General features: G+C 46.6%; 1 protein-coding gene across 1 annotated transcript in view; it reads left to right on the top strand.

Annotated features, from left to right (window-relative positions):
* Positions 1-22,626: 22,626 nt before the first annotated feature.
* LOC120847025 (tubulin beta-1 chain-like) overlaps positions 22,627-26,981 on the top strand; it is a 34,468-nt gene continuing 30,113 nt past the window's right edge. The window contains exons 1-4 of the mRNA XM_042287400.1: positions 22,627-23,515; positions 24,295-24,403; positions 24,910-25,020; positions 26,034-26,278. Coding sequence (XP_042143334.1) covers positions 23,459-23,515; positions 24,295-24,403; positions 24,910-25,020; positions 26,034-26,278 — 522 coding nt within the window. The 5' untranslated portion in view covers positions 22,627-23,458. The remainder of the gene's footprint in view (positions 23,516-24,294; positions 24,404-24,909; positions 25,021-26,033; positions 26,279-26,981) is intronic.

Below are 26,981 nucleotides of genomic sequence, written 5' to 3'. Positions count from 1 at the left end.
TTCTTGCGTCGCTGGCACTCGTGGCATGATCGTGTGTACAGGTGGACGGTCTTGGGGAGCTTGGGCCAGTAATACTTTTCACGAATACGGGCCAGTGTCCGGCTGTATCCAAGGTGTCCGGACGTCGGGTCGTCGTGACATGCTTGAAAGATCTCCCCTCGAAGGTCGGTCGGGATTACCAGCAGCCACGGCGAGTTGTTGTTCCCGAAGTTCTCTTTGTAGAGTACACCTTGTCGAATGGTGAAGGTCGGCACGGCTCGTGAGAAAACACGGGGTACGGTACCGCCGCGCCCTTCCAGGTGCTCGATTAAGGCTCGCAGCTCCGGATCGTCTCGTTGACGTCGTGCCATGTCATCGGTGTTCACTGCCCCTAGAAAGCACTCGTCATCATCGTCGTCGCTGCTGCCGGAAGGTGTTTCGACAGGGGCCCTGGACAGGCAGTCAGCGTCGCTGTGCTTGTGTCCTGACTTGTAAACCACAGTCATGTTGAACTCTTGTAGCCGGAGGCTCCACCGAGCGAGGCGTCCTGACGGGTCCTTGAGGTTCGCAAGCCAGCAGAGCGAGTGGTGGTCCGTGACTACGCGGAACGGGCTTCCGTACAAGTACGGACGAAACTTCGTGATTGCCCAGACGACCGCAAGGCATTCTTTCTCAGTCGTGGAGTAATTTCTCTCTGCCTTGGACAGTGTACGACTTGCGTAGGCGATGACTCGTTCGGTGCCTTCTTGTACTTGAACTAGTACCGCGCCAAGTCCTGCGTTACTTGCGTCAGTGTGAATCTCGGTGTCCGCATCCTGATCGAAATGTCCAAGAACCGGAGGCGTCTGGAGTCGTCGCTTCAGCTCGTCGAATGCCCGCTGTTGTTTCTCGGCCCATTCGAACCTCTCGGCGTCCTTCGTGAGGTTTGTGAGCGGTGCGGAAATCCGTGCGAAATCCCGAACGAAGCGACGATAGTAGGCGCAAAGTCCAAGGAATCTTCGCACGGCCTTTTTGTCGGTCGGCACTGGAAATGACGCGACGGCGCGAGTCTTCTCAGGGTCTGGGCGTACGCCTTCGTTGCTAACCACGTGACCTAGAAACTTCAGTTCGTCATAGGCGAACCGACACTTTGACGGCTTGAGGGTGAGTCCAGTGGTCCGTATGGCTTGAAGAACAGCTCGGAGTCGTCGCAAGTGCTCGTCGAAGTCGCTGGAAAACACCACGACGTCATCTAGGTAGACCAGACAGCTCTGCCACTTCAGTCCTGCCAGTACGGTGTCCATAGCACGCTGGAAAGTTGCTGGCGCCGTACATAGTCCGAAGGGCATTACCTTGAACTCGTACAGCCCATCCGGCGTGACGAAAGCTGTCTTCTCTCGGTCCCGTTCGTCGACTTCGATCTGCCAGTAGCCGCTCTTCAGGTCCATCGATGAGAAGTATCGAGAGTGGCGCAGCCGGTCTAACGTGTCGTCGATTGGGGGAGTGGGTAGACGTCTTTCTTCGTCACCGCGTTCAGCTGCCGGTAGTCCACGCAGAACCGAAGCGTTCCGTCCTTCTTCTTAACCAGCACGACTGGAGAGGCCCACGGACTGCTTGATGGTTGGATTATGTCGTCGTTCAGCATCTCTTGAACTTGCTGCTGGATCACCTCCCTTTCTTTAACGGAGACTCTGTACGGTGATCGATGCACAGGGCGCGCGTCGTCCTCGGTAATGATGCGGTGCTTCGCAACGGCTGTTTGGCGTACCTTCGATGACGTCGCAAAGCAGTCACGGTATTCGGCGAGGAGGTTAATCAGCTGCCGTCGTTTCGGGTCCGGAAGCTTAGGGTCGATGTCGAGTTGCGCTGGTGACGTACCGTCTTGCTGAGGTGGCGAGGATTCATCAGTAATGGCGGCGATTTCGGCGGAGTTTCGGAGATCCTCGACGTGGCCAACGGCTGCACCTTTTGTGAGGTGTTGCGTTTCATTCCGGAAGTTCGTCACGAGGACCACAGTGCGGCCATCCTGAAGTTCAGCTACTCCTCGTCCGACGCCTATTCCTCTTCCCAGGAGCAACTGGAGGTTACCTTCCAGAAGAACCTCGCTACGGGTAGCTGCATCGGTCACGACAGGTACGACAACACTTGATCGCGGCGGCAGATTCACGTGGTCGGCAGCGACTCGGACGGCGGCTGACGCAGTTTGGAGTTTCTCTGAAGGCGGAACAGGTGTCCGCAGCGTCAATCTGTTTTCTCCAAGGTCGGTGACGGCGCCGTATTCACACAAAAAGTCCATGCCGAGAATGACGTCTCTGGAACAGTCTTGTAGAATGACGAATTTCACAGGACACGTCTCGCCGTGAATTTCGACGCGAGCGGTGCACCTTCCGACAGGCGTGATGAGGTGTCCCCCGGCGGTTCGTATCTGCGGTCCATCCCACGGTGTCGTGACTTTTCGAAGGTGGCGAGAGAGCCTCCCACTCAATACTGAGTAGTCTGCCCCGGTGTCAACGAGTGCCGATGCGTTTTGGCCATCGATAACAACGTTTAGGTTGTTGGACACCGTTGCAGGCGCGTCGGTGCAATGCGGGGCGTCGAGAGAGTGGGAGCGCTCCGGCGTTCTTGGAGGCTGTTTGCTTCCGTCGTTTTCGGCAACGTCACCTCCAGGCGTTGCCGCACTCAGTTTTCCCGACGACGCAGGGGAGACAGGCTCTCTCGGCGGGATCGTGACGCTGGGGAGGCTGAACGTCGTGGCGATGGGGAGCGGGCTTCACGGCGGAGAGACGACACTGGGGAGGGCGAACGTCGGAGGTACTCCTCGATGTTGTGAGGGCGTTCGCCGTACCTCGGGCGTGGGTCGTTCGGGTGGAACCCACGCAGGCCCATTTGCCGGTAGGGACAACGACGGTAGATATGGTCGGCCTCCCCGCAGTGGTAGCACAACGGGCGTCGATCGGCCGTTTTCCACACGTCGGTCTTTCGTGGAGCAGCTTGTTCTGGGCGGACGTACGCCCGATCTTCATGGCGTCGTGAATACTGCGGCGCTAGAGGTTCACGTCGAGGTGGCGCCGTATACGGGTGAGCAAGGGGCGGTGGTCGTCGGGTAGCTGCGGCGTAGCTCAGCTTCGGTGGTTCAGGAGCGGCGCTGGCGAGAACTTCTGGCTGCAGCGCCTGCTGAAGTTCTTCCCGGACAATCTCGGCGACTGAGGGCGTAGCCAGGCTTGTGGCAGCAGGTAGCAACTTCTTCAACTCCTCCTGGACGGCTTCACGGATAAGGTCACGGATGCCGGGGAGGGTGGTGCCCAGGTCGGATCCAGATGTCGCTAGAGTAGTTACGCCAGGGTGTCGTTGGTAGTGTCTGGCGCGGGCTAGCAAGGCCCGTTCCATATTTGTCGCCTCCGTGATGAACTCGTCGACTGTTGTTGGGGGATTCCGGATGAGACCGCCGAAAATCTCGCTTTTCACACCCCTCATCAGGTGGTGCAGCTTCTTCTCCTCGGTAGCCTGAGGATCGGCGCGGGCGCTTAGGCGGAGAACATCCTCCACGAAGCCGGTAATGCTCTCGTTGGGGCCTTGAGTCCTGGTACGAAGTAAGTCTTCGGCTCTCTCTCGGCGGTGCTGGTTGACAAATGTCGCCTTCAGCTGGCTCTTGAAAATGTCCCAGGATGTCAATGAAGACTCGTGATTTTCGTACCAGCTTCTGGCAGTCCCCTCGAGCGAGAAATACACGTTTTGCAGCCGTTGCTCGTTGGTCCAGCTATTGTGGCGGGCGACGCGTTCGAATTGGTCGATCCAATCTTCAACGTCTTCGTGGAGTTCGCCGTGGAACGGAGCCGGTGTCCGAGGAGCGACGGGTAGGTAGACGACGGCAGGAGCGGCGGGGGTCTGCGACTGGTTGGCCATCGTCGGCTGCCTGGTCCTGGGTGGTAGAAGTCCGTATTCCGGGTTTAGCCCTTGGGTGCGGCGACTTGATCGAGTCTCGATCTGGTCTTCGTTGGGTCCTCGGGAGCTTGGATTCGGACTTGTACTGCGGGAACTCGGAGGGCTGCGCTGCACGAACATGCGGTACCCCGCACCTCCACCAGAATGTCACGGGTGGTGAGTCGTGACCAATAAACAAGAAATAAACAGAAACAAATAAACGTTTAATGTGGCGAACTTGTGCCAAAAATAAAGAAGGAAACAGAAGAAAGCAGAGCGTCGCGGGCGTCGAAGTCGGCGTGTTAGCAGAATCGAGCGCTAGGGCGAGACTGACTCGACAAGGTCGCGGGCGGCCTCTTATCTAGAGTGCGCCGCTATCTCGAAGATTCGGCGAAAGCGGTTCGAGCGTCGCGTGATCGGGGCGAGAATGAACACGCACTTTCTAGTAAACAAAAGCAGAAGATACATGGATATAAATAACAGAAGTTCCGTGCGCTAGATGAATAAACGGGAACTTTCTGGAGGTCCGTGACCGAGCGTTGCTTTCTCAGCCTTGCGCGCGGCATTATACGCAGTGTTATAGGCTTTACAAAAAAAAAAAGTAACGAAATACGTTCCTCGTTACCTGCAAACAAATAAATAAAAGGAACGCATTACCGACATACGTTACCTCAAAATAAAAAGAACGCGTTACCGTTACCTTTATCGATAAAAAAGGGCCGCGCGTTAGTTTTGCATAGTGCTTATTTATGAATTACAACGTTTTACTTTTTTTTTGACGTTACAGGTGCATAATCGCACTACTGCAAGAAACATTTGTTCAGGTATAGAAACTTAACATAATTATTTATTTTACTGTTATACCTATATTTTGCCTCTCTTGGTTCCAAAAAGGCAAAAGCTTTAAGACATCTGTGACGAGTGGAATAATTCATAAGACCTAAAACGTTTTTGAAATCTTGGGAAGGAGATGTAATGAGTAACGTAACTGCGTTACCCGTTAGTCGAAACAAATAACGTAAATACGTCATGCGTTACGGTTTTGGAAAAAAGTAACGAGTACGTTACTAAGTTACCCGAAAAAGTAACGCGCTACCGGTGACGCCGTTCCTTGTAACGCATTCTGCCAACACTGATGTTAGACCACTCGACCACCGATTTCCCCCTGAAGAATGAGGGACAGAACTTACAAGAGTTCACTTAAGAAAGCAGCCAACCTTAAGGATAACATTAGTGTAGTACTAGTGGAGAAAAACAATAAACTTTCTTTTTCCATGGCTCCTGGGGTCTTTACCATCAGTGACTATAAGGAAAACGAACTTCTCAAGTAAATGCTAAATGGGCTTCGTCAAGGTGCGTGACCATCAATATCCATGGGCTCGCTTTACACCTCACGCATTATTTTAGCCACCACTGAGAGGCACTGGCTTGATTGAATGGCATTTTAGCGAACGCCCACGTTTCAGCGAATGACACTTTAGCGAATAGTCGGACGCCTCGAAGCGGCGTTTTCGGGTGGGCCAAATGGGTTCACATTTTTGTAATGAGCCGCCGCAGACTGTCGCCGCGAAGCGGCGTTAGCGCAGCGCGGCGGAAGGGTTAACGCGCGCCCGCGTTGCTCGCTAAAACGTCGATTCGCTCAGATGTCGCTGTTCGCTAAAACGTAATTCGCTCATGCGATATGAACCCTTGAATTGGACAAAATCACGTTCAGGAGGAAAAGACGGGTTCACTCTCCTCCGCTGTGACTCCGGCGTCCCGTAATGAGAATCTCACAGAAATAGGCTTAACTGGACTTTCATATATAAAGATTTTGTAGTTTCAATTTTTTTTTTCGCTTAGCCCAATGATGCATAATGAACATACAAGAAGAAAGCAGAACAATTACGATCTGCTAGAATTATAGCCCACCGGAGCAATCACCGGGAAACACACTGGAACAAAGTATGTACAATGTACTTTGTGTTAAAATACCAAGTCTTGTTTTATAAGACTGACTTCCAGAAATGGACCTCGCACGTGGTGTCACCTGTAGAGAAGTAGAACTACAAAGTATTGCAGATCAGTGCGATTAATGTATAAAAATTCAAGCCGTTTTTTTTTACCACTCACGTAGGCGAAAAACAATAAAAAAAAAAAATAAAAAAGAAAACTCTCCACATAAGAAAGGCGACTTTGTACCGACCCGGGCGGTCTAGAGCAGTGCCGTCGTTCGCAAGCGTTCTTTTTTTGCTTGCCGTGTGACGGCTCAGCGAATGAAAGGTCTCCTGACCAGATGTATTTTAAATGACAGTTGGATGTTGCCTTAGCTAAACCAGACAAATGCACGTTCCTCGTTGACGCGGTGGTTATTTCAAAGGTTATCCGTACCCCCTATATCTCTAGGATGTATTAGCGAATCGATGCGGCTGGCAGTACTGGAAAGTGTACGGCTTTCTGATTGTCGAATCATCGTGCTGCAGCTTGTGTTTTGTGCAAACTTGAGGTGTGAACTTGTGTGAACTTGAGGTGGCCCTTGCAACAAAGAAGGAATCTGCGCCGGGACCGAACAGAATAAATTATGAAATGTTGCGGCACTTGTCTCGTGAATCCCTATGATATCTGTTGACATTTTTAACAATTTGTGGGGAGCTTCTGTTTTTTGTTTCAGTGCTGGAAACGTGCGCATATAATTCCCTTGCTGAAACTTGGTAAAAGCTCTTCACTGCCTACGAGTTAGCGTCCCAATGCGCTGACCAGTTATCTCGGGAAAACTTACGAGGGGCTGATAAATAAGCGACAATACTTCGTCTCACCCTACGATGGACTAAAGGCGAAAGCTACGGACCGCTAGATACAATCACGAGCCACTTAGAAATTGTTCGGTATTTCGCTTCGATGCACGTATCGGTGCACGCGTTTCAGACCACTGATGAGAGGACGGGTGGAAGGTGGTTCGAATTGAAGAGCACTGAGTGACTCAACAAGTTTACATTGCTAAGAAAGCCATGACATTAGGCTCTTTGCAGCTTCGAAGCTATAGAAATGATGCTGCGCTTTTGGATTCGCGAGCGTAATTCGTCCACCGCTAATCAATGTTAAGCGTGTCATAGTATAGCGTGCAACGTGAATGGACCTGGCGGCCCGTGGCTTTCGCCTTTAGTCCATCGTAGGATGAGACGACGTATAGTGCACTTTGTGGAGGCTGAAAGAATTTTAGATACGAACCAGTGTGGATTTAGAATGGGTCGCTCAACTTTAGATCATCTTGTTCGTCTGGAAACTTCCATACGTGAAGCTTTCGTACATCGGAACTCAGCACTGTGTGTCGGTATTCTTTGACCTAGTGTAGGCTTACAACACTACATGGCATTATGGGATTCTTAAGGAGTTGCACACGTGTGACATCCGTGGCCGGATGTGGCGTTGCATACAATATTTTCTTACTAACCGAACTTTTCAGATGAGGTTTGGCTCCACGCTCTGTGATGTTGTTTTTTTCTCAGAAGAAAATGGGTCCCTCAAGGAGGTGACAGAGAGTTACTCTGTTTGCAGAGAAGATAAACAGCCTGGCTGCAGTGATACCCCCGTTTGTCTCCTATTCGTTATATGTAGACGATGCGCAGATTTCCTTTTCTTCCTGCAACCTCTCAAGTTCCGAGCCCCAACCGCAGGTCTCTGTAAATAAAATTAGTAAATGGGCCGATGAAAATGGTTTAAAATTTTCTCCTGAAAAGACAGTGTGTGTGCCCTTTTCGCTGCGGCGTGGTCTGTCACTTGAGACCAGTTTACAACTCAATAGTAGATTTGTGCCTTTAAAGCAAGAGCACAAAGTTTTAGGGGTTGTTTTTGAAACATACGTTTTTGGCTCCCGTCAAGGAACTGAAAAAGAAGTTCCTGTAAGCGTCTAATATCCTCAAAGTACTTTCCCACATGTCTTGGGGGTCTGACAGGTGCTGTCTTATCCGATTGTACAATTCACTGGTTCGTTCCCGTCTGGGCTATGGTGCAAATTTGTATGGATCAGCATAGGAATCTTTTTTGAAAATGTTGAATCCTGTCCATCATCTTGGCCGTCGACTCGTTACAGCTTTTCGGACTTCGCTTGTATGAGCTTCTGTGCAGACACTCATCAGATTTTTATTGGAAAGGGGGGACAAGATATTAGCCTGTGTTATGGATACAAAGTTAAATCTGACGCTGCACATCTAGCCTTTAGCTGTTTACACACCTCTTGTTTCTTAAGACTTAAGAACGATTAATATTTTCCAAAAAGTGTCATCTTTTACTGATTCATTTTTGCAGAATAACACAATACGCGTCGATCTCCGTGAGCTTGTTGATTATAACCTGAAAAGTCAGGTGGTCACAGATCAGTTATTAATATATCAATATATAACCGACACTTTCAGAAATTTGCAAAATATCAAACTCGCGAAAATAAAGTTGTTTACAGCATACAGGCACATTTTCAATGCTGGCGTAAGTCCCTGGAGCAGGCACTTCGCCGAATTTATTCATACAAATATAATGATAGTCGAGATTTTCACAAGATAAATAAATTTATCATAAATGTACGCGGTCAACATTGCACGCAATATTGTCCTCGCTACCAGTCAACTAAAAATTTGAATGGTCGAAATTCAACAATTGTACGACTTGTCGGAAAACAGTGAAAAAGAGATGAAAGGAATCGGAAATGTTTAGTTTGTCGGATATTGGACATGTTTTCTCTTCTTGGGGATGCCCCCAAAGAGATAAATACCTGACGGGCCGTAACGACTTCAGCTCGGATTTTCTTGAAAAGTTCAAATACGTTTAATATTTACCGTCGAGTATTTTTTTTTAATTGGATGGAATTATATTCGTAAAATGCGTGACCCTAGTCGTAGTAAGCCCACCAGAAAATTACAACAGCAAAAACACAGCTAAAGTTGTGTCCTCCTCCTCATGCGGGACAGTGTTACGTAAATAAATCTATGGGTATTATAAATATAAAAGCAGACCGGACAAAAAAGAAACAAATACGTCTATAAAAAGGCGCGTCTTTCTCGGCCACTTGGCCAACGTGCGAAATGAGTCAGAGGGAAACAAACGAAAAGATAAAGCATTCCCTCCCGCGGGCGCGGCTCCTTGATGTCTGGTGTAAAAGAACTTGTTGTGGGGCTAGTTGGTGTTGACTGTATTTAACCATGGTTAAAAGCGCTAAAAAGACGTACCCAAGATAGAAGACAAACACGGGCGTGTTAGCGCTCTGACAAACACGGGCTCTGGTGACCGAGCGGTGGAGCTGCGGAAGCGCACGCGCACTCCGACGAAGGCGAGTCGTGCCCCCGCGCGCAACACCAGCGTCAACGCACCAATCTATGGTGACAGCACGAACCTCTTTTGAGTTTGAGTGAGGACCTGGCATTAGTTTGCAAAACTTTCGATAACTATACTCTTGATACTAGAGATGGTTTTATAGTTTTGCTATAGTCGACTATGAATAGTACAATCGATATTTTTCGGTAGTTAACTATCGATACTATTTATGGTTTTACTATAATCGGCTATTGATATCAGTTTCAAATGTTTTTTTTCTCGATAATGTAACTTAGATACTTTTTTGGAAGTATACTATTGATATAGTGTGTTTAAAGTATTATCGATAGTTTTTTTAGAAGTATACTGGTAAAAGTTTTTCGGTAGTGCTATCGATAATTTTTCAGTGTTGATAGTAGGGATGCCGCGAACTTTTGCGAACCGAAGTTTCGATGATCGATTGAAGCGAGTCGAAAAGTTCGAAAGATTTCGAATTTTCGAACTTTCCATATCGAGAAATTCGACGGAAGTCAAATTTTCGAACTTATTAAACTAAGAAGTTCGACGCTTTTCGAAATTTCGAACTTATTAAGCTGCGAAATTCGATGCTTGTCGGACTTTAACCTCGATAGATAAAAAAAATCGATGATTTTCGAACTTTCGAATTTTTGTATTAAAACGTTCGAGGCTTTTCGAACTTTCGAACTTCCTACGCTAACAAATTCGATAATTTTCGAACTTTCGAACTTATTGCTCTTAAGAATTCGAAAATTGTCGAACTTTCGATTTCTAAAAAGTCAAATGTTCGATGAACTTCGAACTTTTAGGGCAAAAGTTCGAAGTTAGTCTAACTTCGAAATACCGGCGGGCAGTATCATTTGGATTCAAACAGTAAGGTACATTCGTAATTTTTTTTCGCAATTTTACATGCGGTGCCGCATTTCTTCCGAAAGACAATGCCGTTTATTTCATTCATCTGGCATGATTGGTTTCAAAGAAATAGATTCCCGAAGGAGCGAAGAAGGACGACGGGTTTTTGACAATTGTTATTTGTGCCATATTTGAAGCGCGCTATAGCCGAAGCTATTTATGGTATAGATGTTAAACTTTTTAAGAATGATTTCTGTATAGCCTAGGTAAGTGTCGTTTAAAGACATGATTATTGTTATTCAAGACGAGTTTCAAAGAAATATCCAAACATGTATCTACGGGCAATTATGCCCTGAACTGGGTAATTTTTTTCGTCTAAATTGTTTGAGGTATCGCATTTAAATCAACACCACAGACAGTACATAACATTACCATCTGCAGAATACAAAATAACGTATTATTGTCTTTTTCACGTTGAGGAATACATTAACTCATGAAGGAAGATTTCTAAAATTTTTCAAGTTCAGCACGTCATAATTTTCTTTTCTTATTTTACGTTCGTGGGACGTGTTTCTTTTAGCCTGTACAGATTTGGGTAGGAGAAGCTTGTTTCGTAGTTCTGGGGCTCTGAAAATGCAAGAATACAACACTTCCGGCGGGTTCTTGATATTTTTTTTTCTCTCTCCAGCTTTTTAATTTTGCATTTATTGTTATGTTAATTTATTTATTATTTTTACCAATGGCACAGTTATTTAGGTCGAAAAGACATAGTTTTGAACTTAGGAACCACCGAGCATGTGACGAGTAGTGCTTTCTGACAACGAGTTTCTAACAATGACTATCTACGCGATCTTTTATGCAGTAAGGAGCGACAGTCGCTATACCTATGCATAAATAATTTCAGATTAAAATAAGCTCGGCCATGCCCTTTCCCCCGTATTGTTTTCTTTAACAGTCCGAAATGTATGGGGAAGGGGGGGGGAGAGGGGGAGGGGGAGAGATTGGAGCCTTCCTCTCTTCTTCCCCCAAGTTTTTCCTCTTCCGACGCCACTGGTACGGTAGAACACTCCTCGACCTCAAGTTGCGTCAGCTTCTGTGATTTTTGCTCGGCGTTTCTTCCGTCCCGGGAAATAAACCTCCAAAGCAGTTACAGACTAAAAATTGTCAAGGTGCAGGCGAGCTGGTGTATGTTGAACATGATGCAAAATCCCGAGACTGGGAATGAAATTCGCAAGAAATAGTGTAAGAAGAAAGAAAAAAGGGGACAGGAGAACATCTCGAACTCAGCTGAGTTGAGTTTGAGACGTTGTCTTGAACTGAGTTTTCAGCTGACTTGAGTTTGAGACGTTGTCCTGAGCTGAGTTTGAGACGTTGTCCTGTCCCCTTTCTTCTGTCTTCTTACACTTTTTCTTTAAAATTTCATTCCCAGAGCTGAGTTTGAGGCGTTGTCCTGTCCCCTTTTTTCTGTCTTCTTACACTTTTTCTTTCAAATTTCATTTTCAGTCTCAGGATTTTGCATCATGTACAAACTAAACTTACTATATGCTAGCGTCACTCGGGCGGCGTTCGATCGGATTACTACCAGCGTGCAGGGGGATAGGGAGGAAGTTTGCCAGATCGCTTCAAGGTTTTTCTGAGCCACAACCACCTGCCTGCCCCAGGCCGTTTCGAACTGGATGAGTACCGTTAAACAGTGTGTTCGTGTGATCACTACTTCGTGATGCACGTTAATGACCCTCCCGGGTTGGTTTTCACAATCATAGGCGTGCGCACAGGGGGGGGGGGGGGGGGCAGGGGGGGGGGCGGCCGCCCCCTCTAATCATCTAGGGGGGGGGGGGGCGCAAAGTTGGCCCGACTCAAGGCGCGATGGCGCTGGCGGCATAGGCCTCTTGCGCTGAAGCTTTGAACAAACTGTAGCGCCCTCATTTTGGGTATACAAGCTCACCTGATTGAGCGTAGCCCTACTTATGGCACGTTGGTCGAGCTTTTTCAATTCTATGTGGTGCTAAAGAGCGAAAAAACACCGTTGGACGCCAGAAATCGGCCAAACTCAACGTTGCAAGAGAATCGAAAAGGCCAAATTCATGACACCACCGCTTGCGCACGCGTCTCTTACCTCTGGGTGGTGACGTCACAACACCTGTATCGCGACGCTTTTATTTTTTCTTTCTTTTTGATGTCTACTTTGAAACGCATGAAACGGAATATCTTGGACATAGAGTTATTATAATGTACGCTAGAGTTTCAACTGGCGCTAGTGTCTATGCGACTTCCGGGAGGCAAATTGAAGCAGACAGCAACCAGTCAACTTTTGCGGTGCTCCTGTGCATTCCCATGGGAAAACGCGCGTGCATTTTGTCTCTTCGCCGGAAAATAACATAAATAACTTTTATTATTTCGGTTGTACCGGATAGTATGTACCTTTATTAATATTGTAAAAGTGTAATTGCTTTAATTGCAGCATTTTTCTTTGCCATTGAACGATGTTACGCTTCGCTATATTTCAGGGCCAAACCTCTGTTCCATGGCAGGTATGTAAAAACGAGCGACGATTCTGAGCTAACTAACGATCGAAAGGAATGTAGAGTGTGTTCAAGGTTCGCTAGCATTCTGGTGCCTGTTATATATTGCTAATATGCCCGTCCTTTCACTCTATGAATATGACTCCGTCGTGCATCTTTACGATCGGTTAAAGAACATTCGAATGTAAAAAAATAAAGCACGTGGGCTACGAAAGGTGTGTCTATTTATTATTTTTTATGTCAGGCAGTTTTTATCGGGCACCTGTTCTCTGACCTTTCCCTATTTGTAAAGATTTGGAGCGTGTTGTTGATGATTTGAACCCAGAACATGCATCTTCGCACATATTCACGTGCAGAAAAAATAAAGCAGTACTTATTTATTGCAAATCGGACTATATTACGTGGCTTTCAATTTATTTTGATCGCCTGCATGCGCAAGGAGTTACTTATCCAGTGTCACTGCGTAGTTTTTGCCGTCTCTCTTGGTTTTCCACATGTCCTTCGTTCGTTTGACACGTATATCCCCATGGCGGAAAGCGCCGACGCCGTGTTCGCGCTAACAGTGTCCGGCAGTGCACACAAATACATGTACGAAACGGTTTTAGCACCGTTTTTCATGCCACGAATTTTAAATAAAAACGCCGTAACTGACCAATTATTTCGTCTGCGTGACTGAGAAATGTTCCAATGTGCCTAGTACGTACGAAATATTTGTGATAATTGCTCTTGTAATCGAGCGCAGCGAGAAAATGCACTCGCTTTTTCCCATAGAAAAGCATTACCGGAAGTCATGTTCCGACTGGTTGCTGTCTGCTTCAATTTGCAGCAGCACACTAGCGCCAGTTGAACCTCTAGCGTACATTATAATAACTCTATGCTCTTGGCTCACGCTCTCAGCGTCTTAGCTTTGACGGCTTTCGAACTTTTGTTCTGTTTTTGTATTTTCATCGTGATCTCGCGCTCCGCACCAGAGCAGGTACGCTTCTGCATGCCGACAGTCTGAGACGCTAAATATTGTACTACCCAAAACAAGTCCTAACAAGTCCCATTCGCAGCATCCTCTGGGCAGCGCAGGAGGCCCATGGTTTCTTTTTCGACGGCATAAAACACCGACGCCAAAGTTCCCTCCCTCTAGTGCGCGCAAATAAAAAACAACCATAAAAATACGCCGCGACGCAGTCAGTCATCGAACAGTTCGCGACAAAATCGCGTAAAATTTTGCTTTAGACTTTTCACGGTTGGTGAAAAGTACTATATCTCCCACGTGCTACACATTTTTAGAATTCTGGTCATAAAATATTTTTACCACCACATAACATACCCATTAGTTTGTATAATGTTTGTTGAGCATGACATAATGCGTGCTTGTTATCTTGTTGTTTCTATTACATGTTTCTATCAAGCGCCGGAAAGTAAGATTATCAACTGTACATTTGGATGCTCAGAAGACAAAAAATGGCATGTCATAGCGTTTATCTTCAATACTTACTAAATATTGTAACTTGCTGTTTGTCGTATTTTTAATCTGCGGTATATTCTCGTGCTTTTAAGCTTTGCTATTACGTTGTGTACTGGGTGGCGTTTTTCGTCCTCTGCATGAACGTTGCAGACGCCATATGACAGCTTTCGTCATGTGTAGGTGCACCCATGCGTTTGCCCTGTATGTATACTATATTTTCCATACTAGCAGAGTCACGTTGAGGCAATATTTTTAAATATTCTGTGCTGTTAGAGATGGCATATGTGTCGTATCTTTCTCTGGTTTAGAAAGAATGAAAATGCTTTGTATGCGCGTTGTGTCACTGACGCCTCAGCTGGACAGGGACTGCCTTTCTTCGCGGACGTTTCACAAGAAAGTGAAACCTACTGCTTAATAATATTTTGTATATGTTACAATTCAATATTGTTGAAATAAATGTTTCATAAACATATCTCGTCTCAGCACTACAATATGAGCGTAAGGACATCAGTGGGAGTGCGTTAATAGAAAGCGGGGGGGGGGGGGGGGGGCGGGGGGGGGGGGGGGGGGGGAGCGGCGAGGGCGCTTTGGGGAAACCTCGCCCCCCTAATGAAAAATCCTGCGCACGCCTATGGTTACAATTACTGATCTAAGGTCACACGTCACTCTGCACTGGCAAATATTCCAGCACATCCGGGACACTCGTCGTCTCATTTAATTGCCTGACCAACTTTGCGCAGTCTAAATATCATACCCGAACTTTTCTAAACCTGATTTGGTGAAAACCAGTGAGGCGTGAAAATGTTATTTGAAACTGAAACTGGGGGGGTGCAGGAACATGAAAACCGGTCTTTGAACTTTGCGCACTTGGACTTGAAAAATTCAAAACCTTAGAAGTTTTTTTTTTTTTTTTCGAATTTAGCCCATTAAGAGAATCGAAACTTTCGAACTTTTCGAACTTTATGTAGAAATTCGAACTCTTCGACTTTTTTCCAACTTTATTTGTATGAAAATTCGACACGCAACGAATTTCAAGTTAGGAAAGTTCGAAATTTTCGAATTTCTCGACCCTCAAGTAAAAAAGATATTCGAAATAATCCAACCCGAACCTTTAGAAACCGTGAAAGCTTCGAAATTTTCGAATTCGAAACTCCACGATTTTTGAAAGTTGCGATTTTTCAAAATCGAACCTCCGTACGGTTGGAAATATCGAAACCTTTCGAATTCGAACGTCAGCTCGGTTCGAAAATACCGAAACCTTTCGAATTCGAACCTAGGGTGGTTCGCGGCGTCCCTAGTTGATAGCTTCTCGTTGATTTAGTGTCGTTATTTTTACAGCCGTATTTGTATCGCTTTTCTATAGTTTTTTTATATTTTTTATTGTTGCTTGATAAGCATGCTGAAGCTTCCAGTCGCGAAATCTTATGAGCTTGAAAATATTTTCTGTGGTGCCTTTGGCGTTCTTAATTGACTTTTCAATTACTATTACTAGCTTTACTAAGGTCTATTATCAATGGTACAGTATCAATATTTTCAATGATAGAGTGCCAATAGGACGCATTCGATAGTTTTGCGGTAGTCGACCATCGATAGAGTCATCGATAGTGCATACGGTACTCGGCCACAGCTGTATCGATAGTTTGGCTGTGACTTGTACCGACAATTATCCAACGATTGCATATTATCGATAGTTTTATTATATTTACTCGGTGCAAGGTTTCAATAGATCGTGTTTGCGCTCTGATAACGATACAATGCGGGCGCAAACACAGTCGGTGATGTAATGCGTATCGTTATCAAAGCTTAAGAAAGATCAGCTGAAAATTATACAAATCCACCTGTTCACGGACTGCACTGAGGTGAAGTCCCTAGATGATATTCACTGGCGACAGACAATCACACCGAGGGGGCTTTACAGTCCCTTAAGCGCCTTATCCGTCCGCCAACTAGCCGTCTTGGGTAAGTTGCTTTTAAAAAGTGACTAGTTACAGTTACAGGTAGTTCGTCAAAAATGTATTTAAGTTACAATTACAGTTACTTAAATATAAATGTAACGCGTTACAGTTACAGTTACTTTGTCATAGTAACTTAGTTACTTTCAAGATATTTTCGTGTTTTTTTTTAAATTTAACTATGGAGACTTTGATGACAACACATGATGTCTACGATTTATATTCATTTGGAACTCTCAGAAAACGTTTATTTCACTTTTTGAGATATATATTATTACCGTCGCACTACTTTGTTGAATCAAGGCGTTTGCTGCTTCGATACCAGGATGAACAGTAAAATATTTCGTTAATGTAACGCAGCCGCAAATAATTTTCGAAGTTGTCATCACTTAAGTTTCCGCTTTTGATGCACATCCTTATTCTTGCTAAAGAGGCGTCAACAGATGCGTTGGACGGCAGCGCAGTATTGAGGCGTAAAAAGATTTTCTAACTATGGGAAAGTCGTTGACACTGAAGAGCGCTGTCGAGGTTTCAGCCTTCCATCGTTCCGTCTCCATGCCTAGCGGAAATGTCCAAAAATGAAACTCAAAACTCACCCCGAGGTGCTTGTAAAGGTTGGAGGAAGAGGAGCTCCCAGCTGCGTATACTCTTTTGCAGTGTTTGCAGCGAACGGTGAAGTTATCGCCCTTATACTCAACAAGGTCAAAGTGCAGTTCATAGTCGGGCCAAGGTAACACCTGCCGTTCGTCACCCATGACAGCCTCTCGTTTGAACGATAACGGTTGATTGCAATCGAAATATTTTCCTTCTTGCGACATTCACTATCCCTTCCTCTTTCTCTTAAGAGGACTCTTATTCCTCTTCCTCAGCTGACAGGAAAAGGGGATGCCGATGAACAAACGGGTCAATTACAATAGTAGGGAGGAGAGTAGAAGTCTAAACCATTTGCAACTGTATAAAGTGGAATAGACCGTTAGTATCAAACAAGGTAAAGAAAGGAGTGAATAAAAACCCCACAAAGTTGTCTTGAAGTGCGTTACGGTTTTATTTTTAATTTCTCCTATGCAACGCAGAACAAAAGACTGCACCGTAGATCACGGGCTCACGGCCTTTGGGAAAGGGCAAGTCGACCAGTAAAAACATTGCCTGTGGCTCCCTGTCATTCAGTGTCTTTCCTTGCGGCAACGCGCTTTCGCAGAGAAAGCTATTCCTGCGACTGCGGCGGGACCGGCGAAAGAGGCTCTCGTTCGGCGTTAAACAGTTAACCGTTAGGTGTCTACGCGTCGCGTGTTTCCGCGAGGTGGCTCTGTCGCCTGGCTGAAGAGACGGGGCTGTTCGATGAGGCCGGAAAAGGTGAAGGCGGGGCGAGACCCGCAAAAAGGTGGAAATAAAGCAAATGCTAAATGCGATTTTCCGCGCCATGAAAAAGGAGAAACAAAAGTATAAAAACGCCTGCCCTCTGCTTTGGCACTTTGCTCTGATAAAAAAAACAATTTTGAGTTGTTTTATTTTGTCGTGTCTAATGGGGGGCCCAACGTCCGCACATGGTCGAACCTGCTGTAGTGTTCGCAAAACAGGGTAATTTTTCTACGCAAAAAGTATCTGTATCTTTGCCGATATTTTTTGGTCACTTTTTCAAAAAAGTATTTAAGTTATCGTTACAGTTACTGCAAAAAGATGTATCGAGTTACAGTTGAATGTTACTAAAAAAATGTAACGAGTTACAGTATGGCGAAACAAGTATCGCGATACTACTTAAGACTGCCAACGAGACAGCGCCGGCCACGCCATTAAGAAGACTTGCACGACCCTACAAGGAGACGCAGGGACCGCCGTAACGATACGATGGATCTCGGGACACGACGGGCACCCCCGGCAACGAGCGGACCCACGAGCTGGTGAACGAGGCTTCACAAACCTACTTCTGCCATGGGAACCCGACGTGGCAGACAGTGACACCCTCCCAAAGACCCTGATGAGGAGCGCTGGAGACGCTGCCAACGAAGATGGCAAGGCTTGCTTCCTACAAATTGCATGTGCGTTTACTTTCTCCTGAGAGTATCATCCCTGAGCCCTTCAAAATAATCTCAAAGGTATGACATTAATGAAAAATAATCAACATGCTGGGAATATTATTTATTGCTTAGGTGGCGACCGAAAAAATCCGTCACCTCAAGATGACGAGTATAAATGCGGAAACGTAGAGCTCGGAAGTAATAATCGCCTTAGTGTGCTGTTGTATTGATGTTTAATATGTGCCGTGTATGGTGTACGCGCTTCATGGATATGTTGAGCTGGAGCTTGTAGTATACGTAATGTATCTACATGTGTTTATAATAAAGGTGCCCGAAGGGGCCCGAAGCGCAATGGTGGCGTGAGCAAATCAAAATAATTTTGTAGCACATGAATTGCGGGGTATTTAGCGCCACCTAACCTCGCTACTGGCAACTGCTCTGCTTGACCCTGCCATCTTGTGGCGAGCGATTTAACCTTCTTTCACGCTTCGCGGTACCGTGCAACAATGAACGAAGTCGGCTGCTTCGAATTTGCTCGTTTGAGAGCGGCTTTTGGTTTTGCGAATGGTTTACCACTCCTCCGTGATGTGCGGTTGACGAAGGAATTGTGGCTCGAGGAATAGCAAAAGTGAGACGTAAAGTGCGCGAAGTAACTGGGTATCCTTGGGAGAAGAGAGTGTTGGTTCAAGTGATGGGTGAAGAAAGAATAAACAATTAGCACTGGGACAACACAACCACACCTTTCCACTTGGAAAGACGTGGTTGTGTTGTCCCAGTGTTAATTGTTTATTCTTTCTTCATCGATAACTAAGTATCGGTCGTCTCCGTTTAACATCGCAGTGCTGACGACGAGAAGACTGAGTGACTGCTTTCAAAACGCAAGTTTCTTTGCCTGCGGGGAAAGCTGCATTCGGAAATAAATACAGTTCGCGGAAAGCTCGTGTTACACTTTTATTTGCTGCTCCTCTCGCCCCGTACATTAGACGCAGCGTTCTCATTAAGCCTTATTGAGCTCGATCTGCTCGATTCGGGGCCACCATAATGAGATGCGACGGAGTAACTTTGCTCCTCTGCTTTCAGGACGAAAGTTTCCAGTTTTCTGAAGGAACATAGATTACAAGAGCGGTCCTCCCTTTCGGAAAGACTATAAAGACGTTTTTTTCTTTTTTTTCTAAGAGTGCCCGCAACTGCTTCCTTTGCACGAGAACCTGTGCAGCCGTGCGTGTTCTATAGAAAGCTCGCGGAAAGAAAAACAAGCGAAGGACCAGCGATATCGATTTAAGGATATAGAAAAAATTCACACAGTATCGAAGCACCAACACACGATTTATTGCATTGATGTGCAGGTCTGGAAGCCGATCCCATCGCCGTCTGTCGGTTCAGAATCACACTAACGGAGGGTGGGGGAGACGTAGCCAACGCTACGAGCTAATGGGATCATTGAAGCATCGTCAAAAGCGTAAGTCAGTGGGCGATTTTTCTTTATGATTGGTTCCGCGATGATAGAACATCTACATAAACAAGACGAACACCATGGTGGTGATTTTGACACTAAATAAACAAAAATGGCGCTTTTGGTGGTGTCTGATGCATGCAGCGTTCACGCAGATGACTTGGGTTTGAATCCTGCTCGGCCCGGATCGTTATTCTATTAATTCTGTACTCTTCAAAGAAATCCCAGTTCATTGATGGCTGTCATCGAGTGTCCTTGTTCAGAACATTCCTGAACTTGCGGCATGTATGAAAGTTGCGGTAACGCGCTGCCTCGGGTTAGTCACCCTTCCGGCGCCGACGCAAGATGCGTGGCACCTTTATCTTTAAGTCTTTAGGCACAAGTTCGCCTTATTAAACGATTATTTTTCGTTCTAAAATCATCTGCTATTCTTACTTGTAACAACATTGCACCAGGCGGAAAGTGGTTATATAGACCCCTTTCGAAGGTAACGTGCCGATTATTAGAAGGTCGGAACCACTGCACAATGGCGGAACAACTGACATCGTAGATCGTGCAAGACATTCCATAAGATAGCAAACGGCGGAGCGCGGCCAACGCTAGGAGCCGACGAGCCAATCCAACAGCGTCGAAAATGCACCATCAATGCGCTCGTCGCCTTTTTCTGTGGGTGTGTTTTTCCTTCACTCCAAGCAAACGCATTAAAGAAACACTGACACCCCCCAAAATTTTTTTTTTTTATTTTTTGCCAGGCGCTTAATTATGGTGTCGGAGGACTACCCAATTAATATTTTGCAACAGAGTAGCGTATTTTTTTAATAAAGCCAAAAGACGCAACTGCTCGAAACCGAAACCGAAACCCGACGGAGGTCGGAGAAGTGGAGAGAAGAGGCAGAAGAGGTGCGAGTGGCGGAAGTCACGTGGCTACACCCGACCGTGCGTTTTTTGTTTTTTTGTTTTTTTTTTCCTCTCCGTAGCAGACGACACGACATGCGGCGTGCGATGCGGCGTGCGGGAACTGCTCGCCGTGCGATTTTTTTGCAGTTATGTTTGTTCCGCTCGTTATTCTGTACTCCAAGATGAGTCGTTTTGTACATTGAGGAGTTGGAGATGAGTAGTGAGTGCCCGTGGTGAATTTCCATGATCGGCTCCGAAAAGAATACACCCAAGATGTTGCGTGAAGAGCTGGCTCACATGTCCTGCATCCGAAAAAAAGTGGCATTGTGCGACAGAGTTTCCGAAAGATCAACGGGATCGGGACCGATGGCTGGCTGCAATTCCTGTAGAACATATACGGGCACCTCGGAAAGCGGACGGTACCTGATTTATACGCTCTTTGCATTTTGTGGAAAGTGATTACATTGAGTTCGCAGGTGTCAAAACGGAAATCCCATACCATTTAATTCAGCGAAGTATCGTCCACAACACTTTTTTTTGGTTCTTCAGTGATGATTGTAAAAAAAGAAAAAGGATATGTAAACATCAAAAAATGTTTGAAAAAAAAAAAAAAAAAGCTTCACGGGGGATCGAACCCGGTCCTACCGCGTGTGAACCGGACGTTTTTCCCACTGAGCTACTGGAGCATCTCTTCACCGGTGGATCTCGTTCCTTAGTAATAATTCAGCCGGTAAACTGTAAGTTGGAAAGTTTGCTGCCGATTTTTCTTTAGCAAAAGCACTCCCGGGTCGAAGTCGGGAAGCACCACGCCTTGGGGACATTCGCACCTAGTAAAGAAATCGTACGCGTGCATATTCAACTCGAAGTAGACCCGTCGTGCTTGACGTTTGCGCGAGCGATGTCTTCAGCCACGAGAAGGGAGCGACGGCTCGGCGACGTCTTCGTGCAAATCGGCTTGGTGGCCGGGCGTGTCGTACGGGATGAATACCAATTCTTTTGTTCAGTCCCAAATTTCTCTTTTAAAGGCAGACAGAATTCGCCGGTACCGCGAACGACAGTTCTGAAATAGAGGTCCCACGCCCGTCGTCCGCTACCCTCGCCGTCCCCGCGAGTCCCGACTCCCACGATACGCGAAACGACGAACGCACAGAATGCTTCCGGTTGTCTGTGGAACTTTTTTTTTTCAATCAACGTATTTACAGCTTTTTAGAAGCCACAAAAAATGGGTTTCATATTTTTTTCTATTTTTAATACTGAGTGTCTGCCTTCAGTGACCAACGACTTTGATTAAATTTGGTGGTCGCATCGATACCTTAGAAAACGGCCCGTGACCGCGAAAAAGAGAGTGAGCGAGACTCGAACCGGCCAGTTCTTGATCGGCGGTTTTGGGGCGGAAAGAAACCGAATTTCGAGCCGCAAATTCTGTTCTGGGTAGTTGAGCACTCATATGTCACGTACAACTAAAAACCTCGGCGAGCATAAATACCCTGTCAGTGTCCCTTTAAGTGTGCCGTGACATTGTGGTTTTCGTCCGCCATTGTGCAGGGATTCCATAGTTTCCAAGAGAGGGCAGAATTTCGAAATGGATCTATAGCTGTCCAAGAGTATATGGATGGATGGCTGGATGGATGAATCCAGCTGAGCCCTTTGGATCGGGTGGTAGCTTATGCCACCTAGCCATTTTGTTTTACCATTTAAACTTAGAATATTTAAATGTGAAATCTATATTCACTCAGCACTGCAAAAGACGTGGGGCTATAAAACCCCCTTGCCATCAGTAAATACCTAGTTTTCTCTCGCTTTCTGCCACCATTCACTTAATCTTTGCCTGGTAATCTCTACAGTCTTGAAATCCACTCTCCCTTCGCTGTCTCTGAAACCCAATGACTTTATTAAATCTGTGTTGTCTTCGGCAGCTGGGAATCCCTGCACAATGTCGGACTAAAACCGCAATGTCACGGCACACTTTATGCGTCTGGCTGGAGTGGGGAAAAAAAAAAACACCCACAGAAACTGTGATGAGCGCAGTGACGTTGCACGTCCGACGCTGTTTGACTGACTCGCCGGCTCCTATTGTTGCCGCGTTCTGACGTTCGCTATTTTAGGAAATGACTTGCACCTCCAGGATGTCAGTTGTTCTGCCATTATGCAGCGGTCCTGACCTTCTAATAATCGGCACGTGACTTTCAAAAAGGGTCTATAGAGAGGTAGCTTTCGTGCCACGTAACAGCAGGAAAAGCTGAGTTAACCGCGGTTAGGGGTGCCCGTGTAACAGGGTTATAAGACATTTCCAGTGCCAAGTAGGACCCAAAAGTCTTGGCCATTTGGGCATGCGACAGAGACACGTGAACACCCACAACACCGTCGGAAGATAAACAGCACAGAAAGGCGACGCGGCTGCCACTGGCTACTGCTACGACTTAGTAACGTTGACTACCCCTTTTCGGAGACGCAGCGTGGGACGGTAGATGCATTGGGGAGCGTGTTAACCCTCGCTTCGCGGGGACAGTCTGCAGGAGGCTCATTAGAGCGTATGAACCCACCTTGCCCAGCCACAAACGCCGCTTCGCGGCGCCCCGCCGGCGTTACAAGCCCCGCTGTCCCCCATTGCACCTCCAAAAAAGGAGTCCCGTTGACTGCGAGCTGCATGGACGGGGGACGTCAAAATAACAAAGCTCCTATTTTGACATTTTACAAATGTGACGTCATAGATGTCAAAACTTCTTTTTTTAGTCGGGGTGTGCAAATAGTGGTTCCAATCGAATAGCGTAGCGTCATCCCTGACTTCTGCACTGTTGAATGAACCGGCCGTCTCGGCTTCCCTTGCACCAACTAGGTTATGAATGACGCAGCGCTATTCGGTTCGAACGTACAACCCTATCACCAGACTTCACGTTCTTAAAAAAGGCAAATTAAATAGCAAAGAATCGCCTCGTCCACATGGCGACCTAATGGCGCATGCGCATATATTTCACCAGCCCCGTGGCACTCTGGGGCGATCGTAGTTAGAGCAGTTTATGAACAGCACTATAGGGAGCGCTTTTTTTTTTCTGCGTTGTAGTTGCTGACCTGGAAGCGGTGTGGTCGTTATTTTGCTCCATCAACAGTTTATCCCTTCAAAAGGAATAATGCGTGAAATCGTACATATGCAGGTTGGCCAGTGCGGCAACCAGATCGGAGCAAAGGTATGAAAGCTGCGTTCGTCATTTTAATTTATATTGCAAACCGTTTCGCTGGTGCTCTGACTTCCAACTCTGGCAGTTGTTAGGCCTAATCAACTGTGGAGTTGCTAGTTGCCCCATTTTTAAAATACGGAGCTCCACAAGTGTTTTGGGATGCGGGCCGCGTATTATTTCCTTCACATTTGTAGCGTTTATGTGACATAATTCGACATTTTGCTTAACTAGGCGTGTCCAATACCGACTTTACCTGTACAGGGCGTCTTCATTAATAACCTCATTCGTTCCATGCAGTAACACATTTGGTCCGACGTTCATTCTACGTGTGGGTTCCTTTTGTTCTCCGCTTCTGCCGCCATGAACCAAATCTTTTTTTTTTTATTTAACTTTTTGTCTGCCCTGCCCTGTCGCAATGTGTGACACGTAAGCTGCTCTTTGCCTGTTCATTGTTGGACATTTTTTTTTTTTTTTTTTATCCGGCCCACGTAGCCGGCCCGCCTCGCTCGCCACTATCGCGTGTTCCATCGGCGCGCCATTTTAGGCAGTCTCGTCGCCTCTGAAAACGGCCACCGTTTTTCGAGCGACTTCCTTTCGTTTCTGGGCGCCGAAAAGCCAGGTTTTAGGGAAGTCCCTTTTTGGGCCTAAAATGTGCACTGCCTCTTTTCGCGTCTTGTTGGGACCGGCGTTCACTCGTGCCCGGAATAACCTCGACCCGTGAACCCTGCGCTGCCGTTGTAGGATTTCGGGAAGTTCATTAGCTCTGGTATTTTGTTCTTTTCCTGCAGTTTTGGGATGTGATCTCCGACGAGCACGGCATCGATTCAACCGGCAGCTATCACGGTGATTCGAACCTCCAGCTGGAGAGAATCAATGTGTACTACAACGAGGCCTCCGGTACTACGTTGTCTCCTCACTTTGGGCGTTTAAAAATAAATAAATAAGTATACTGAATTGGTGATTCACGTAAAGAACCTGGTGCGTTGTATCAGTGGTGACAGTAGTTAACTGAAGGCAGGTGTGCATGCGAGCAGGTTCAATACTGACATGGTAACCCAGGAGCGGGGGAAAAAAGGGGCCGGTCAACATAAAGCTCCAAAAGGCTTTGCTTTGTTCGTCCAGTCTCTTACCCCCCCATCCTGGGGTACTGTAAATTTTATTTGGGTCCTGTCTGATCAAGTAAATAACTGTTAGGTAACTCGTATTTTTCTACTCTCTGAAATTTAATGCTTTCATCTCTAGGTGCGTTTCTGTTTCGATTCTCACGTTACATCTCTCATCAATTAGGTAAAATCATTGATAGTGTGTTGTAATGTTGCTGCGACATTTCACATGGTTTTCATGCACCCGCCATTTAAGTCTGCGAGTTTCCAATCAAATGTGGTTCCTTCCTTACCTCGAAGGTGGCAGGTATGTGCCGCGTGCTATACTGGTCGACCTTGAGCCGGGAACCATGGACACCGTACGGTCTGGACCCTTTGGCCAGCTTTTCAAGCCAGACAACTTTGTGTTTGGTGAGAAACTTCCACTTTCTGGTAGGAGGGCGAAGCACGTGCTATCCGCGGGGTTCGCACAGGACCTTAAAAACCTATGAATTTGGAAGCTGCATTTTCCTGACATTGGAAGCTTTGGAATTTCTAGCATGCTTGAAGACTCTTGAATTTTCCGATAAGTCAGCTTTTTTTTTTTTTTCAGTAATGGTTTTTTTTTTTTTTTACAATAAAATAAGACTTTCTTTTGCGTGAATGTTAACATAAATTTAAACAATGGTAGCAGTCTCGGTGTTTCTGGATCCGGTTTCGCCCGTCCGCCATCTTGCGATCTTGCCTCTCGTTCGCGTTCTGTTTACTGTAGTACTCCGTTCCACGATAACTTGGCGAACTGCAGAGGCCGCGACCCAATAAGTGCGTCGAAGCAGAGCACGTGACATCATTCTATGGATGGATGGTAATAAATATAACCTTTGTAACGGGCGGCAGCTTGCGCTCCCTAGCCTAACATTTCGTCATCTTTTTTTTTAAATGTGTATAAATTTTGTTTTAACACATCCCCCCCCCCCCCCCCCCCCCGCCCCCTTTTAGTGTTCCGATTGGGTTTTTTCATCTGTATTTTCACCCCTAGAACTTTTCCACCAATCTTCCGATCTCCTTTTAGTTACCGCAATTCTTTCCCTATCCATTAATCCGTCCATGTCTGCAAATCCCAGTGCCCCCTCCAAATCCGCAGTCATCGCCCGTCCCCAGTGTCCTCGCCATTCTCTCGCACTCTTCTCCCCACATGAGTCGGTCTCTGGGCTACTCCATAACAAGGAGCCCCCCCCCCTCCCTCCCCCCTCTTTTTCGAATAAAATGGAGGAATTGAGGGCCGAGTTTTCTCCTTTCTGGTTTCTCTTCGGCCTTTAAGCTCTCGGTGACTACAGCTGTTTGAGTGCATGTTGCATAAAACCTTGGTTGTTCGTTTCTGCATAGTTGTACCGGAGGTTGTGGGCCATCTTGTCGTTGTCTAACGAGGTGCTGGGTCTGTACAGGCCAGAGTGGTGCCGGCAGCAACTGGGCCAAGGGTCACTACACGGAGGGTGCGGAGCTGGTGGACTCGGTCCTGGACGTGGTGCGCAAGGAGGCAGAGGGCTGTGACTGCCTGCAGGGCTTCCAGATGACCCACTCCTTGGGTGGTGGTACCGGCTCGGGCATGGGCACCCTGCTCATCTCCAAGATCCGAGAGGAGTACCCGGACAGGATCATGAACACGTTCAGCGTGGTACCTTCCCCCAAGGTCGGTTCCCCCATCCCACTGTCCTTTTTTTTTTTCATGCACGTGTCTCGCGGTTGCTCCTGGGTCCAACGTGTAGGGTGCAGCCGCATGCACTGGCCCAGTGGCATACAGGCTGGGGCTGCACGAAAACAATGTACCCGGATATGTTCCTCTGAAAGGAAGTTGGAAAGGACTGCCAGATTATGTATTGTCACAAGGCGGCAGCCGGTTCCATACCTTAGTATGCCAGGGCATACCACGCCGTACACTGAAAAAAAAAGGGTGCAGCCTTACACCAATGTTGTACACGTTCCTCAAAAAAAGGAACGAAAGCTCGTTCCTCGTTCCTTCCGATTTTCGGAACGCGTTCCCGTTACAAGTTACATCTGTGAAAAAGGAACTCGTTCCCGTTACAGTAAAAAAAAATGGAACGTATCGTTACATATACGTTACATTTGTACTTTGCTAATTACTATATTTAGTTAAATCCAGCAGAGGTTTTTTTTTTATCTAACCCATTAGTAGTCAACATACGAGTGTGTATGTCGTTATGGAAGGGCAACAGGAGAAGAAACCAAGCGAAGCATGGTTTCATTTGTTGATACATTCAAGTTAAAAATCTGAGCTTTTAACCATATTTATGTTTGTGGTGGACGATTCAGACGAGCCGAATGTGCTTTTACCCAACATTGTACAAGCGTTTTACAACAACCTCACACGTTTC

Source organism: Ixodes scapularis, unplaced genomic scaffold, assembly GCF_016920785.2.
Source record: "Ixodes scapularis isolate PalLabHiFi unplaced genomic scaffold, ASM1692078v2 PGA_scaffold9__187_contigs__length_104089568, whole genome shotgun sequence".
Taxonomy (NCBI): Eukaryota; Metazoa; Arthropoda; class Arachnida; order Ixodida; family Ixodidae; genus Ixodes; species Ixodes scapularis.
Note: the sequence above shows the minus strand (reverse complement) of the source record. Positions and strands in the feature narration are given on the sequence as shown.